Source organism: Eurosta solidaginis, chromosome 4 (assembly GCF_040869045.1).
Source record: "Eurosta solidaginis isolate ZX-2024a chromosome 4, ASM4086904v1, whole genome shotgun sequence".
Lineage (NCBI taxonomy): Eukaryota > Metazoa > Arthropoda > Insecta > Diptera > Tephritidae > Eurosta > Eurosta solidaginis.
This window is the reverse complement of record NC_090322.1, coordinates 74,101,470-74,119,663: the sequence shown is the minus strand read 5'-3', so window position 1 is coordinate 74,119,663 and position 18,194 is coordinate 74,101,470. Positions and strand designations below refer to the sequence as shown.

The 18,194-nt window shown below is 37.8% G+C and overlaps 2 protein-coding genes across 9 annotated transcripts in view; both read left to right on the top strand.

The window, feature by feature from the left end:
- The window catches only part of LOC137249979 (uncharacterized), a 371,421-nt gene that overhangs the window by 294,263 nt on the left and 58,964 nt on the right, over nt 1-18,194 (top strand). The gene's annotated exons all lie outside the window — the stretch shown is intronic.
- On the top strand, nt 4,240-5,293 carry LOC137247625 (uncharacterized). The gene is made up of 4 exons (XM_067778598.1): nt 4,240-4,263; nt 4,325-4,423; nt 4,506-4,674; nt 4,737-5,293. Exons 1-4 carry the CDS (start codon nt 4,240-4,242, stop codon nt 5,291-5,293), a joined length of 849 nt encoding a protein of 282 aa, XP_067634699.1.

The following is an 18,194-nucleotide window of genomic DNA, read 5'->3' as shown; positions in this document are numbered from 1 at the left end:
GCAGTACCAATTCCAAAGACCGGGGTTGGATTCGAAGCCTCTCTGGAGTAACTGAACGAGGGACAATCCCTCCGCAAAGAGCTACTCCGGAAAATTTTTGAACGATCTGCGAGATTTTGGGGCAAAAACTTAGGATCTTTCCGAAATGGCCAAAACGCTAATTTCCTTAAATACATACAAACAAAACCTTTCCTAAGTATTTTTTTTAAATAGAAAAATCAAGAAAAGTAAGAACACCGGCGTACGTCGGCACGCCGCTCACGCCGCCGCCGCCGGTATATAATAGAGCGTACGCCGCCGCCGCCGATAAAGTGATCGGCGTAAACCTCTATATCGTACAAACAAATTCTAGAGTCAGCCCTGGTCCACCTTTATGGTGGTATCCCTAAATGGCGTCCACCTAAAGAACTATGGCCCACTCCCTCATAAAATACTCTTTAATACCTTTCATTTGATACACATGTCATACAAACACAGGGTTACCCTCGGTTTATATTCCTATATGGTTATTTTCCCTGATGTTGTCACGATAGCTCTCAACTGAGTATGTAATGTTCGGTTACACCCGAACTTAACCTTCCTTACTTGTTTAGTGTAAATTTGAATATCATACCTAAGTGCCTAGGCTTCATATGGAAGTGCTTTTTCATATAAAATTCAGAAACTTTCGTATGAATGGGAGTGTTAAGCAATTTTTTTATATTCAAAGTGGTTATTTGTATTCAGGGCAAAACAAAACAGCTATAAGTGTATAGGGGTTCAGATCTGGCCAATTCTCTCTCACCGGTTTTACCTTGTAATATTTTTTTATCATGGAAAATTTGAAATATTAATTTAATTTTGTCTCTGTTTTAAATGCACAGCTTATTTGATGGTAAGTGATGCCTTATCACTTACAGTATGTCAAGCTAATAGAGATCAAAAAATATTGATCAACGCTAAATTTAAATTTTTCTTCTGGGATATGTTCTATCTGGAATATGTTCAAATGTCTAAAACCAGAGGATTAAATTGAGCTAAGAAAAAGCAAACTTAATTGCGCATAGCCATAGTCAAAATAAAATAGGTTTTAAATTTAGTTGCAGCTTGTTGACATCATTCTTTATGAGCTATCTGTCAAAAAGCTGCAATTTAATTTAAAACCTATTTTATTTTAACTATGACTATGCGCCAATATATGTAAAAGCTTTACCAAACCTTTTATTTCGAATTTCAATGTTTCGTACATTGGTAACCACAAAATTCGTTTATCAAATGACTTACTTATTTCTATTTGATACTTGATTTCAATGAGTGATAATGTACTGTGAGTTGATCGCAGTTTTGTTCTAGGTTTGCGATATAAGTCTCTCTCAAAAATTAATAGCAAAATTGTATCCCAACAGTGCGATTTTCCTAAATATCTCGACCCGCGCGCCACCTTACGATTTTTCTCTCTTTTTGTTGCGTTGTCAAAGTGGCTTGAATAGCTCAAGGTTTAAGTTTCTATGAGTAAGTTTTGAAGTCTGTATTTTAATGGGAAGTAACCTAAAAATCAATCGCAAGATTCAACATTCTCTGTATAGGTTTTTGTAAATATCGCGATCCCTGTCCAAAAAACTAAAAATCGTGCATCCTAGAAGCCTGTACTGTAGACGTCCCAATCATGTTGGGAGATATTAAAAGAAGGTGAAAGCTGCGCATAATTAACTAAGCAGGGAAGGCGTGGACCCAAGCGCGTGGGTGCAAAGTATCGAAAATCACATGCAGGTCTTCCGACCTTAGACTTATCATTGAAAAGAGGGGACTTCTAGCGTCAAATGCTTTTAAATTCGGCCTAGTCGGTGATAGCAGATGTAGGATGTTTGGGTTGGAGGAGGAAACGATCGACCACGCTTTGCGAGTACGCTTTGTCCTAAGCACTAATCCTGCAACTGTTAAGAGTGACGCAGCAACCAGATCTAGAAAGTTTCTTGTAAGTAAATAAGAGGTCGGATATATTTTATAACACACGTAATGGTTTCTGGCAGGGGTTTTCAGTTTGTTCGTTGACCTAGCCTAAACTGTCATCGGGTTCCGAAGTGTTTTTCATGTGTCAAGACTCTAGCTTTACGGGTAGTTACTCAAAAATCCATTTCAAGATTCCCCAATTTTGTACTGAGATTCACGGAAAAACACGAAACGAAACTAATATAAGGGAAGTAATGAAAGTAGTATCTTATCTACAATTAGTTCATACAATGCAGTCAAAAGCCAAAGTAGTCAGCAAACATTCTAGTTCATTGACTAAAATTTTGTGGGGTTATTCATACTAGTTAGTGTATGAGTAGTTCATTGACTATAATTTTGTGGTGTTATTCATTCTAGTTAGTGTATGAGTAGTTAATTGACTAGAATTTTATGGCTTTCATCATACTAGTCAGTTTTCAAATAGTTCATTGACTATAACTTTGTGGTGTTATTCATACTAGTTAGTATTTTAATAACTTATTTGACTAGAATTTCGTAAATATTATTAATCATAAATCAAAAATCGTTAAACCTATCGTAACAAAATTAGGCAGAGAGGTTGCCTTTACTATAAGGAATACTTTAAAGAAAAATTAACGAAATCGGTTAAGGACCACGCCCACTTTTATATAAAAGTATTTTAAAAGGGTCGTGGACGAATAAAATAAGCTATATCTTTGCAAAAAAGATTTTTATATCAATGGTATTACGTTTCCCAAGTGGATTTATAACAATAAATGGGAAAAACTTCAAATTTTAAAAAAAGGGCGTGGCACTGCCCCTTTTATGGCTAAGCAATTTCCATGTTTTGGAAGCCATAACTCGAAAAAAAATTAGTTCAGAATAGAACCATATGTATATGGATTATTGTGCAGCCTTGTAACAGTATTAAGCACACAAAACAAACAACAGCATTTCAAGTGTACAGCTGGGTATTTAATGCTCGGTTTCACCCAAACTTAAACTAAATTTTCAAAAAAAAAAACCCCTATATTTTCAAGTAATAAGCAAACATTTTTTTCTGCTAAAACGAATTCGAAACAAGTAAGGAAGGTTAAGTTCGGGTGTAACCGAACATTACATACTCAGTTGAGAGCTATGGTGACAACATAAGGGAAAATAACCATGTAAGAAAATAAACCGAGGGTAACCCTGGAATGTGTTTCTATGACATGTGTATCAAATGAAAGGTATTAAAGAGTATTTTATGAGGGAGCGGGCCATAGTTCTATAGGTGGACGCCATTTAGGGATATCGCCATAAAGGTGGACCAGCGCTGACTCTAGAATTTGTTTGTACGATATGGGTATAAAATGAAAGGTGTTAATGAGTATTTTAAAAGGGAGTGGGCTTAGTTCTATAGGTTGACTCCTTTTCCAGATATCGCCATAAAGGTGGACCAGGGGTGACCCTAGAATTTGTTTGTACGATATGGGTATCAAATGAAAGGGGTTAATGATTATTTTAAAAGGGAGTGGGCCTTAGTACTATAGGTGGACGCCTTTTCGATATATCGCCATAAAGATGGACCAGGGGTGACTCTAGAATGCGTTTGTACAATATGGGTATCAAATTAAAGGTATTAATGAGGGTTTCAAAAGGGAGGGGTGGTAGTTGTATAGGTGGTCGCCTTTTCGAGATATCGCCATAAAGGTGGACCATGGGTGACTCTAGAATGCGTTTGTACAATATGGATATCAAACGAAAGGTGTTAATGAGTATTTTAAAAGGGAGTGGGCCTTTGTTCTATGTGAAGGCGTTTTCCAGATATCAACCAAAATGTGGACCAGGGTGACCCAGAACATCATCAGTCGGATACCGCTAATTTATTTATATATATCATACCACGAACAGTATTCCTGCCAATATTTCAAGGGTTTTTTATTTCGCCTTGCAGAACTTTTTCATTTTCTTCTACTTAATAGGGTAGGTGTCACACCCATTTTACAAAGTTTTTTTCTAAAGTTATATTTTACGTCAATAAACCAATCCAGTTACCATTAGGGAGTTCACAATATGTACTATTCATCGTATTCCTTTAATCATGCTATTGCATTAGCACAGTTGTAAAACTGTTGTTTTTGTTTCACATGCACAAATATTCCTATTTCAATACAACCTTGGAAGGTATTATTAATGTGCTATTTGTGTATGCTATACGATCAGCTGATTTTGTTTACCATCATTTTTACAATTTGTGCAAGACCGAAATCAAAAATAATCACTAGTATTAATTAATAAAACAGAAGAATGGAATTAGAGCAAAATAATAAAGTAAGTAATATTTTTTTAAATGCAAACTCATTTGGCTTTTTAAAAACTTTTTTGATTCCAGGTCAAAAGCAAGCGCATTCTCTGCAACCCAACTCGGAGATGGACGGTGGCAGATGAGAAGTGTCTGATTGAATTTTTACTGGAAAATCGGCTACTTGAGGTTTGTTTTTGTTTGCACAGAAGTAAAATAAAATTATGTGGAAATATACATATATACATACGTGCATACGTTTATTTTGCAGAAGCCGTCCGATCAAGTTTACTATAAGCGGTTTTGCGAGGAGAAGAATGTCACAATGGAGTGGAAGCTGGTGCGTGCAAAAGTGCGGAACATGAGGTCGGGCTACAATAAAGCCAAAGCATGGGAGGGATCGACGGGAGCAGGGAGCATGACCGGCGATACCATTAAAGGTATATAGGTGCTTAAAATATTTCTTTACCGATGAATTTCAATAGCCAACATTTTTTCCAAGGAACTTTGCTAAAAATTTGCACATTTTTTTACGAGCTGGATGACATTTTTGGAAGCCGGATTTGCGAGTCTTCCGTAATCGATGACACAATGGCAAATTTAAATGAAGAGGGCCAAATAATCGAAGTGACTGAAGAGTGCCAAATAATTGAAACCGAATCGCAAATGCCGGTACAGATTACGGAAAGCTATCGTATTCCGGTATGCTCTTCTAAGATGACACCAACCACGAGCTCCCAGAGGCCAACAGCAGGCATGAGCTGTAAAGGTATATACAGCCGGACAGCAGCTTCCGACATTATGAAGGTGCAAGCTGAAGCAATGGCATTCAAGAAGCAGAAATTGGAGGCAGAAACTATAGCAAGAGAGAAGGAGTTGGTCATAAGGGAAAATGAATTTACCCTTAAGCAAAAGGAGTTTGAGCTAAAGGAAAGGCAGGCACGATATGAAGAAAATTTTAAAGAAAAGCAACTCCAAAGCCAAGAAAAATTGAAAATTCTTGAATTTGAAATGCAAGAGCGTTTGGCTATGGAGGAATTGAAACTAAAGTTTAAATGAAAAACTTCATTAAATAATGTCCTCATATACGTATGAAAATATTTTTTAACTCTTTTTATTAATAAAAAACACACAACTGATTGAAAATTATAAGTTATTCAAAACCTTTTTTCAGTGCTACACAATTTTTTTAAAACTTTTTGATGTCAATTTGTTAGTGTACATTTTAATATCATACCGCAGTGCCTTGGCTTCATATGGAAGTGATTTTTCTTTGCACTTTTAGAAATTCAGGCACTTTTATATGAATGTGAGGGCATATGGGAGTGCTATGAAATTTTTTTTTAAATTCAGGGTGTGAATTTGTATCTGTGCCTATTCTTCAGGGTAAAAAAAAACAAAAATGCTACAAGTGGATATGGGTTGAAAGCTCTGCTATAAGTAAAAATATTTGGAGTAACCATCTTTTATTGACATGATGTAGGAGTTTGATAGTAGCATCAATTACTGGGTTGATTTTGAATAAAGTTTAATAAACTATCCCTGAGGTTCGTTAACGGTAATAAGTTGGCAGTTGGCTCTAAACTACTTTCTGCATCCTCATTGTTGAAGCTTATGAAAATGTTGTGCAAAATACAGCATACCATTATCCAATCATTGCAATCTCTTTTGTTTTGTATTGTATGCAATCTGAACTTGAGTTCTTTCAGGCTAGGAAATTTTTCTTTCAAAGCCCCGAAACAATTTTCAATTCGCACGCGATATTTTGAGAAGTACTTGTTAAATTTTTCTCGCTCCTCTCTAGTGTATTCTGTACTATTTTGGCGGAATGGGGTCAGTAGATATGATTTCAGTGGATATGCACTATCACCAGCAATCCATTGCGATGTCGACAAAAACCTATGTGGGTGTTTTGAGAGCAAGGAGTCCGAAAACATTTTTGCATCGTGGACACTACCCGGGTAACCTAGTGTAGCTTGCCTTATGCGTAAGCGATAATCACAAATTACTTGAATTTTGATGGAGTACTGGCGTTTACGGGAAAAGAAGATCTCATGATGCCTTACGGGTGCTTCGGCCAATTTAATTTCGGAGCCGTCAATATATCCAACACATCCAGGCATTTCTTTTTCTGTGGCTGCAATCAAGTGTAAACGCTCCCTTTCAATAGGCCAAAATAAAAATCTACCCTTTAAATTGAGTATGGCTTGAAAAACTCGCCTAGTTACGATTTGAATAGTACCGCCATCTCCAACACCAAACAAAGATGCCATTTTACGGATCGAAAGTCCTTCATCTGAAGATCCCAACCTATAAAGTACGATTTTAAGCTGAAGTTCAATCGGAAGTTGTACTGTGTTGTTTCACTACGAAACGCATCTTCGTCTTTTACTAAGTTAAAAAGGTGGTCAAACTCCGTTTGGTTTACGCGCAGCATTTTCCATTTTCATCTAAATGCTCCAATACATTCAGCTCCCATTGGTTGGACTTAGGAATTCCTAAATGGACACCTCGGCGATTGTTTAGCAATAGCAGCATATTCAGTCTGAACCTTTCATCGATATCTTACTGCTCGTCTTCGTCACCTACAATTAACACGTAAAAAAATCACAAAGGAAGTGTTGGATTGCTTACTCTCTTCCACAATGACGACGTCATATGTATATTTTTGACAAATCGCAGCTAATATTTTACTTTTTTCGCTCCTCCTGGGCATTTTTATGTTTATATTTATATTTTGTATTATTTTCTCTTCTGCTGCTAAACAGCTGATTAATTGGGTGAATAGCACACACAATATTGCATAAAATAGCACAGGATGTTCACACGTTCGGCTCTGCAAGTGTGCTATATCAATAGCAGAAGGTAGAAATAGCATCAATAGTACACCTTGTGAACTCCCTACATGTTTCATCCCTTTTTTCGTATTTGGTATAGAATTGTGGCATTTTTTTCATTTTTCGTAATTTTCGATATCGAAAAAGTGGGCGTTGTCATAGTCGGATTTCGGCCATTTTTTATACCAATACAAAGTGAGTTCAGGTAAGTACGTGAACTGAGTTTAGTAAAGATAAATCGATTTTTGCTCAAGTTATCGTGTTAATGGCCGAGCGGAAGGACAGACGGTCGACTGTGTATAAAAACTGGGCGTGGCTTCAACCGATTTCGCCCTTTTTCACAGAAATAAGTTATCGTCCTAGAATCTATGCCCCTACCAAGGATTGGTAAATTTTTGTTCGACTTATGGCATTAAAAGTATGCTAGACAAATTAAATGAAAATGGGCGGAGCCACGCCCATTTTGAAATTTTCTTTTATTTTTCTATTTTGTTGCACCATATCATTACTGGAGTTAAATCTTGACGTAATTTACTTATACACTGTAAAGATATTAAATTTTTTGTTAAAATTTGACTTTAAAAATTTTTTTTAAACGTGGGCGTGGTCGTTCTCTGATTTTGCTAATTTTTATTAAGCATACATATAGTAATAGGAGTAACGTTGCTGCCAAATTTCATCATGATATCTCCAACGACTGCGAAATTACAGTTTGGAAAAATTTTAAATTACCTTCTTTTAAAAGTGGGTGGTGCCAGGCCCATTGTCCAAAATTTTACAAATTTTTTATTCTGCGTCATAAGTTCAAGTCACCTACCAAGTTCCATCGCTTTATCCGTCTTTGGTAATGAGTTATCGCACTTTTTCGGTTTTTCGAAATTCTCGATATCGAAAAAGTGGGCGTGGTTATAGTCCGATATCGTTCATTTTAAAAAGCGATCTGAGATGAGTGCTCAGGAACCTACATACGAAATTTCATCAAGATACCTCAAAATTCCCTAAAGTTATCGTGTTAACGGACGGACGGACGGACATGGCTCAATCAAATTTTTTTTCGATCTTGATGATTTTGATATATGGAAGTCTATATCTATCTCGATTCCTTTATACCTGTACAACCAACCGTTATCCAATCAAAGTTAATATACTATGTGATCTCTGCTCAACTGAGTATAAAAAGAAAAACTGTATGAATGAAAGTTGTTGGAAATGTTCTGAACTTAAAATTTGTTCAAAATGATAATATAGTAGTTAAAAGTTCATTTTAATCTAATTTCTCATAATTTAAGCCTGATATCTCTACTAAAATTCAAAAGCACTCTAGATATTAATACAGATTCTGAAATGTACGTAAAATACCTTTAAAGTAAGCCCAATATGATATTTTTCCTATAATTCTATCAGATGCTATGAAGATTTTTTGGCCAAAACCTACATTGAAATGCAAAATATCTATTTTGCAAAAGGGGAGACCTCGAAATTAGATTTAGACCTATGGTGTCTTCAGCAATTTTTCTTAGAATCATCTGTAGATTACGTTTTTGCTATACTCCTGATGGGCAAAAAATTTTACCCGTTCTAATATATGTATATGTAAAGTTATGCAATTAATAACGTTTATTATTCAATTCAAAGTTGAGTATTCAAAAATAAGTACAATTAAAGTTATGGTTTAAAGTGGATTACAATTAAAGTAGGTTGGTACAGCGAATAATTATAGTAACGACGGCTGCTTTGGTCGACGGCTGAACGACTGACTTGTCCGCTCGCTATTAGATTTTCTCCGAGCTAATTTACTCAGGCTGTGCGCTCGTTATTCGCCTTGAGTGTTTTACGTTTGCGCTGCCATATGTGTTGGTATATGCGTGCTGTCACAGTGCCTCCTCACCCGACTTACATTCGGCCACCCTGATTAGTCATCTGCCTCTTCGTTGTTGACTGTATACTTCCAAAGTTTCATATTATCGCAACTCGTGGACGTATTACAGGGCCCCTCTACATCTGCCGCCTTTCTAACGTTGAACCGGCCATTTCGTTTAACTTGTGTGATTTCGTACGGGCCGAGATATTCGCTAGCCAGCTTTCGTCCGGCTACAAACTGCGTGCGTCGTATTGCTACTAAATCGCCGATCTTGTACCCGCATTCCTTCTTTCGTTTGCTATCAAACTGCTTTTTGTATTGATTCTGAGCGCGCTCGATTTCGTGCCTCGCTTCTTGCCGCAAATTGTGCCGCCCTTCGTCGTATGCATCATATAGCTCCTGCTCGAGTAAAAGTTGTATCTGATCACTGCATGTGTGGTTCATTTTGACACCAAACATAAGTTCAAACGGCGGCCGCTTTGTAGACGCATGAGTATGTGAATTAATAGCTTGCTGTACTTTTGGAACTAACTTGAACCATTTTGCAGGTTCTTCTGCCGAGAGCTTTGCAATAATCGACATAACCGTTCGATTCACTCTTTCGATCTGTCCGTTTCCACGTGGGACCCCGGTAGTGCTCCAGATGTGATCAATACCCCTCTCCTTTACGTGCTCGGAAAACATATGTGCCGTGAACGCGGCACCTCTATCGGTAACTATGCGTGCGGGGTTTCCAAAAACCGCAGACCATGACTCCAGCTTCTGAACCGCTTCTTCGCAACCTGTGCTCTTTGTGGGGTACAGCCACACAAATTTGGTAAACGCGTCGACGATTGCCAAGATATATTTATACTGCTTTGAGGTAGCGTCCATTGGTCCCAGATGGTCAATATGCAACGTATGCAATGGTTGGTCACCTTTATCAATTACGTGCAGATAACCCTCTTTTTTACCCAACTTCTTATTATAAATGATACATTTCACACAATTGTTGATTACCTGCGTAACTTTTTGTTCCAGGTGTGGTATCCAATAATTTTGTTGTATAGCATGTATAGTTTTTTGCACCGCAAAGTGACCAACATTATGAGCATCGACAATAATTTCTTTTTCCATCTGCTTTGGAACCACCAAAAGATCGTTACCCTCAATATTTTTATATAACAGCCCACCTTTTATTTTAAAAGCTCCGTATGGTCGGCTATCCAGTAGATCTGCGATTGCTTTAGTCATTGTATCCTCTTGCTGTGCTTTTTTAATACGAGCCGCCAACTCCGACGCTATTATCATAACCTGCTGTGGGTATCGACTGAGGCAATCAACATGCTTTAACCTTTCGCCTGCTCGGTGTTCTACACTAAAGTCGAAGTCTTGTAAATAAACCACCCACGAAGCGGGGTACATCCTTTTTACTTAACGTTTGTTTGAACGCCGCGCAATCAGTCACCAGCTTAAAATGAATGCCCAACAGGTAGTGACGAAACTTTTTAAAAGCGAGGTATACCGCCTTCGCTTCCAAAACATAACTGTGCTGTCGCGCCTCTGCCCCCGTCGACTTTTTGTTCCAGAAGTACACTGGGTATAGCTGGCCGCTATACCATTGCAATAGTGTTGCACCGAACCCATCCTTCGACGCATCTGTATGTACCTCAGTCTTTGGCTTTTTAGTCAAACAATTTTTCAGCGTTTGTACAGCTTCGACTTCAGCTGGACCGATAGCAAACACAGAGTCTTTACGTAGTAGATTTGTTAATGGTCTGGCGATGTGTGAGTATCCCTTAATGAACTTTCGAAAAAATCCCGTTAGGCCTAAAAACGACTGCATGGCCTTAACATTTTTTGGGATTGCAAACTTGTTAACCGCATCCGTTTTCTCTTTGCCTGGCCACACGCATCCATCTTTAACAAAGTGGCCCAGGAAACTTACAGATGCCTGCATAAAACGGCATTTTGGCCATTTGATTTTCAAACCGTGTTCTGCTGCCGTTGCAAAAACCAGCTTTGTTTTACGAAGACAATCATCAGCTGTTTCTGCGTGAATGATAATATCGTCCATATATAAGTCTAGTACGTTATTATTTATTAGATTCTGGAAGACGTAGTTAACGAAACGTATAAAAACGGCGGGAGAGTTGCAGAAGCCAAACGGAGCCCTATTAAATTCGTAAAGCCCCCTTGTTGTTGTGAAAGCGGTGTATTTTTTGCTACTCTCTTCAATGGGGACGTGGAAAAACCCATTTTCCAAATCCAAAACTGTAAAAAATTTCGACTCCTGCAACTTTTCGAGTACGTCCTCAATTATAGGGACCGGAAAACAATCTTTTAGTACAGACGAGTTAAGCTTTCGAAAATCCACACAAATGCGGCACGTACCGTCCTTTTTCTTCACGATAACCATGCGGCTGGCGAAGTTGGACGTAGACTGTCTTATGATTCCAGCTCTAAGCCACTCATCAATTTGCTTGTTGACTGCTTCAACTTCGTGGAATGGTATGCGACTTGGAGCATGCCTGAACGGGACAACGTTACCTTCCGGAATGATCTTCAATACAACTGGACATTCCTCAACATAATCGACTGGCTTGTAGTTGGCAATCAAGGAGCAAATTTCGGCTTCGTACTGCGGAGGAACATCAACATGAGAATTTGTGTCGGTTACATTATAAATACTTATCTGATTAAGATGATCATAAGTTTCCCCCACGTTTAGCGGAGAAAACTTATATCCATCTGCCGTCGCCGCCAAGTTGAACTTCGAAATAAAATCGTAACCCAGTAGCGCATCATACATAACGTCTTTGTCAGATACTACAATGAAGTTTTGCTGCGTCAGTAAGTCGTCAACACCTACTTCAGCAACGAAACACCCAATTGGTTTTGTAGATTTAGTACCGAGGCCGCGAAGCTGTTGCATATATGTTTGCAGCACACCTCCACCAACTTTGTCGAATGTACTTTTTTTCATAATAGTTATATCTGCGCCTGTGTCTACTAACCCGCTTACTTCGACGTTGTTAATCTTTATTTTTTTACAGCGTTTCGAATTATGAACCAGGTTTACAGCAGCAGCTACAGTTGGACAGTCTTTCGACATATGCCCACTTTTATTGCAACGAAAACACTTTGTTTCTGCTTGGAAATTTTTCCGCATATGATCCGTAGCGCCACAGTTAAAGCAATGTGTTTTCTTTTCGCTTGAAATGTGCGAACGCTTCTCGTTTACGTGTACTTGCCCTTTATGCTTTTTGTTGCTTTTTTCCCGCAAAACTATTTTCTCGTAAACTTCGTATTGATCTTGCAATTCCTTATATGACTTACAGCTCCAAAGGTTGTATTTAAATTCGTCTTTTAATTGCAATCCACCAACTATATAACGAATCACCGACTGCGTGTCTATATTACTACGTGTAGCCAATTTCTTCATCTGCAGCACATATTCGTGGAAACTCCCATTCTTTTGTTTTATCCGTTCTCGTAGCTCTGCGTGAACATCAGCACTACACATTTTTGACTTGTCAAATTCGTCTTCCAACATTGTGCGCATTGCACCATATTCGTAAACAGCTACCGATTCAAGAAAAAGTTTCGCAGTTTTCGTCATTTTCGCCCTTGCTTGCACGTACTTCTGTACATTGTTCAAACCGTATGCAGCTGCGTTTAATTCAAAGTTAGTAAACCAGTGTTTCACTGGCATATTTCCTCCATCAAATTCGGGTATAATTTTGCCGAAACTTTCTGCCGTAATTTTGGTTTCGGCCTGCTTTGTTTCGTCTGCTTGGATTTTCAATGTAAGCAATTACACCAGCTGTTGTAGCAATTCATTATTCTTACATTCCACTGTTTTTTGTTCTGCCATTGCCGCTGCTTCTTTGACTGCTTTCTGCTGCTCTGCTTCGGCCATGACTTTCTTGGAAGCTGCCTGAGCGTATTCTCTCCACCTCGTTGTCTCCTTTGTTGAGCGTGTGTTGCAACGCCGTCTCACTTCCTCTACCTGCTTTGTCTGCTTTTTGACTTTGGTGGTGTTTTTTGAATCGCCTGCGCTTTGGCGACTAGCACGAGTCATATGCGTTGAACGGAATTTTTTTTTTTTGACCGATCAACGACCCTTTTTTTTTTTTTTTTTGCGACTGAACTGCAACTGTAGAAGTACTGTTTTGCCAACTTCACTTTATTGCACTGCTTGCCTATTGTTCTTCAATTCGGCTGCAACTTACATAAGTTTGATTCAATTTGTATTAAGGTTCGGCAGGTTGAGCCCCCAAATGTAAAGTTATGCAATTAAGAACGTTTATTATTCAATTCAAAGTTGAGTATTCAAAAATAAGTACAATTAAAGTTATGGTTTAAAGTGGATTACAATTAAAGTAGGTTGGTACAGCGAATAATTATAGTAACGACGGCTGCTTTGGTCGACGGCTGATTACGACTGACTTGTCCGCTCGCTATTAGATTTTCTCCGAGCTAATTTACTCAGGCTGTGCGCTCGTTATTCGCCTCGAGTGTTTTACGTTTGCGCTGCCATATGTGTTGGTATATGCGTGCTGTCACAGTGCCTCCTCACCCGACTTACATTTATAGGTTGCGTTATAGTTAAAACGATATTTTAAATTGCAATTATTAAAAACTAATAAATAAACATAATTTGGGAACCATACCATTTTAAAGGGAGACCATATTATTTTTCACATAACATCAACATTTATAAGCTTAATGCCTAAGAAAATCAAAGAAGACATTTACATTTTCATGAATATCTTTATTTATTTATTTATTTATATGCGTTGTAAATACTCCCTATAGGTGTAGTCATGCATTCTACCATTTTCGTTCCTTACATTTTATAATAATAAACAAACCGTTTTGATAAGCTTTATAAATAAATACATACATGGATTTGAATACATACATAGCATATACAGCTCCGAGTGGCGCGTAGACTATATTTAAATAAAAATAAAATGGGCGTAATTGCGGAATTTTCTTCAGCGGACATGGCTAGCGAGGTACTTAAAAATGCGAAAAAACTGTCCGGGTCCTCAATATATATTGAAAAAGATCTGACTACAGAAAAACAACAACACAAGAAAGTTCTACTCTGGTTAAAAACTGATCTATCGAACATTGACCCCTCGTATAAAATCTTTGTGAGAAACGATTCTATGTGTGAATCAGAGGTGGATGGCGTTTAACACGAACAAAGTTTTAATGTGTGATGGCCAGCCAGCTGAGGTTGTACTTCGTATCGTAGCTTCTATGGTGAAAACCAACGCAATATAGATATTACTTACGATGGTATTTTGCAGAGGATGGTTTCAAAAAACTAGTCGTTGATAGTGGCTATGTTGCCCTCATGGGTAGAGGGTCCACTGTTGGCCAAATTTATATCAAGATTGTTTCTTATAATGTAGCGAATTTACGCAGTAAGCTTAAGTTTAATAACTTTTTTACGTATATTTATTATTTTGATGTTTTATTTTTGTTTGAGACACATGTAGTTTCTGAGGACAAATCAAGATTTTCTCACCTTTTTAAGGAATACGTTTTACATTGGGTGGATGCTGTTAAGACGCATAAAGCTGGTCGCGCTAGTGGTGGGTGTCTATTTGTTTACAAAAGGTGTTTAGAATCTTTTTACAAAATACAGTTTCTTAGCGTCTCTGATTGTGTTGTACTATCTGTCAATCTCCATGATAATACATGGTTTATCCCCCAGTACCTGAATTGTAACAAGTGGTGTGATGATTTTAAACGTTTGGAAAATTTACTAGTTAGCCAGAATCCAACCTCGTTTTGTGTTCTTGGTGATTTAAACGCGTGAGTAGGTAAATTGCAAGATATAGACATAAACTTAGTGTCTGGGATGCCTAGGGTTTCGGTAAGCAGAAACTCAAAAGACGTGGTCATTGATGCAAAAGGTAAAAGAGTTATGGGTTTAGTCGAAGATGTTGGCGGGGCTATCTTAAATGGAACGCTGATGTGACTGGTGAATTTACGTTTTGCGGTGTTGTTGGTAGTCGGTTATAGATTACGCCATATGCTCTTTCGATCTTCTTTCGGCAGTTAAACATTTTTCAGTGGATAAAAAAGAATTTTCAGATCATATGGCGCTTTGCATTCATCTCGAGGTTTCCGTAAAGGAAAGTAATACTCCCATAAATGTATGTCACGCGAAGATACCGTGGAAGCAGATGCATGCGCAAAGGTATCCCAGTCTCATTAGCCCAATGCCCATGTGTGATTTTGCTAATACAGAGATGCTGAAATTGACGTTATGGTATATACTTTGACAAATAAAATAAAAACTGCTGCAGCAGATTGTTGCAAGAAATCCAACTTTATTCCGGAGCAGATGTGGTTTGACAGCCAATGTTTTAAGGCGCACAAAAAGATGTTGAAACACTTAGATTAACTTAGGTCAAGTGGTACTGAAGAGGCTCGAGGCTTATATATTGCACTACGTTCTAGTTATTTCAAGGTCTGCGCTCAGATAAAGTTCGAATATAAATGTAAGGAAATTGACTTATGATATACTGTAAGAAACTCGGGAGACTGGTGGAAGGTTGCTAACTCGTTAAAAAACCGTCCTCTCAGTGTGACTGGCAACTTGGCGTTAAGTGATTTTTACAACTAGTTTAAGATTCTACTGTCGAATATAAATGAAGTTCCTTGCATTCACTGGGCGTTGCCTTCGGTGATCGACCCTTTTATCGATGCTCCTTTTGAGCCCCGTGAGCTGCAGATGGTTCTAAAAGGTTTAAAAGACAACAAAGCTCCCCGTCAAGATCGTATCTGTTATGAGTTTTACAAGTACGCACCAGAGTGTCTCTTAACTGAGCTTCTTGATTTGTTCAACATAATGTTTTTAAAGAAGCAAATTCCTCAATCATTTCGTAACTCTATCATAGTTGCCCTTTTCAAAAAGGGTGATCCCGATATTCCATCCAATTGCAGAGGGCTTTCACTGCTTGATTCAATATACAAAATTTTCGCTGGTTTGCTTCTGAGCCGCATCAATGCTTGGCTTGATTGTAACAATATAATTTGTGAATTCCAGGCGGGTTTCCGTAAATACTCTTCTACAATGGACAATTTGCTTAATTTAACTAGTATAGTTTAGTTGAACTTTGGTGCAAAGAAGAAAACGTTCGCATTTTTTGTTGATTTTTCATGTGCTTTTGACACAGTTCCACGGAATATGATTTTCTATAAGTTAGCACAGCTCGGCCTCTCCAGGCACATTATAGAGGTTTTGCGCTCCATTTATGAGGAAACAGCCAGTCAGGTATGGATGGATGAAGTGCTTCCAGATCCGTTTACTGTTAATCACGGTGTACAGCAAGGTTGGTTGCCGAGTCCAACTCTGTTCTCATTATACATCAACGATTTAAGTGGCAGTCTCTCCGGCGGTGTAAAGGTTGCTGACACAACAGTAAAAGTACTTATGTACGCCGACGATATCGTTTTTTAGCTGACTCTATCACTGTCTTACAGAAAATGATAAATGAGCTTTACTTTTATAGTACGCATTGGGGTTTGAGAGTTAACCTGACCAAATCTAAAATATTAGTGTTCAGGGAATGTAGCAGGTGTCCTTCTTTTCGTTGGACTTATGGTGGCGAGTTTGTAGAGATTGTAAATTACTACAAGTATCTGGGAGTTCTCTTGAATTACAAACTATCTTTTACAAAGCACCCCGAGGCAAAACTAACTGAGGTTAAAACAGCGATAAATGCTACCTTGTCAAAATACATAAATAACCCTCGCATTTGTATCTCAAATAAGATGAACATTTTCGAGGCAGCATGTAGCTCCATTATGTTTTATGGTGCGCAAATCTGGGGTGTTGATAAGTTTGAATGCGTAGAGAAACTTCTTCCATCTTTTTAAAAAAGTTAAATTAATTTTTTATTAGCCAATACTCCGAACTATATGTTACACCTTGAATCAGGTTTATCGTCGTTATTCAGTCACACCTTACGCATTCACATGCTTGATATTGCGCGCTGTTTAAGTTTTCCAGCAAATAGACTGCCCCGAGTTGTAGCAGAGGAGACCGTGAGACAAGGGTCGTACTGGGTCAAAAAGTGGAGAAACGTTTATGAAAGTGTCGACATGGTGCCTCTATCCGACTTTTCTTCCGCATCGCTTAATATGAGCATACCAATTTTACTAGATAAATTGATTCAAAAAGAGTTTGTAGACTATGCCGATAGTTCTTTTCAGCCATCACATGATCTTTACTCCGACTTTCTCCCTATGTACAATACCTATTTTAACGATGAGTATTCTGCATACGCCATAAGTCTGATTTTCCGAGCAAGGGGTGGCTTGCTAAATCTTATGCTCTATGTTTTAAAAATGTTTTTTCTAAAAACTGTTCTATGTTCAATTTATGTGTAGCTGAAGGCACCTATCACTTCATTGGGATATGTCCTATATATAAATACATCCGGTTTAATTGTTTTGGTGAGAAAGTTTTAGATCTGCAGAAGGTGGTAAATATCCTTAAGGGTTATAACTATAATTCACTCCTGGTTTATATAAGAAATTGCCTTAAGTATAGAGAACTTATTGTCAACGAATTTTCATAAATGAGTTGTTTAGTTATAAGTGATATTAAGACACACAACATTTATTGTTATTGTCTGGAATCTTTATTTATTTATTTTTGTATATTTATAGATTAATTCATTTTGCTTTACTTTTGTAACTACTAATTGAGAGAAAATAAATAAATCACTACTACTACTACATGGATTTGATCTCAATAACTGTATTTTATTTGTATGCTTAGTAGGTACATATCGATGGTTGGTTGCACACAGATCCCAAGTGACGAATTTCAAATGTTGTATACCATAAAAACTTAGTATTAAACGTTTGAACCACTTGAACCGAACCGGTTCGGCGGTTCCGAGGTAGCCGCGAACCGGTTCACGAACCGATTCAAAATTTGCCTGAGTGGTTCGAACCACTGAACCGAACCGCTTCGATTTACGGCTATGCATGTGCTACTTCATGGGAAATACGCAACATCAAAAACCATAGTTTATTTTTTCAATTTTGAATAGCAAATTAAAAACTGTCAAAACAAAACAAAATATGCAAAGAAAAACTTTAAAACGAAAAAGTTGTTCACGATCCGTAGCTTTCATTTGCTATAGCAACGTTTCCAACACTAAATACACAAAATTCTGAACTCCCTTAATGTTTGAATAAAGGTACAAATGAAGAATGCAAGTCTGAATGGTTGATCAGGCTA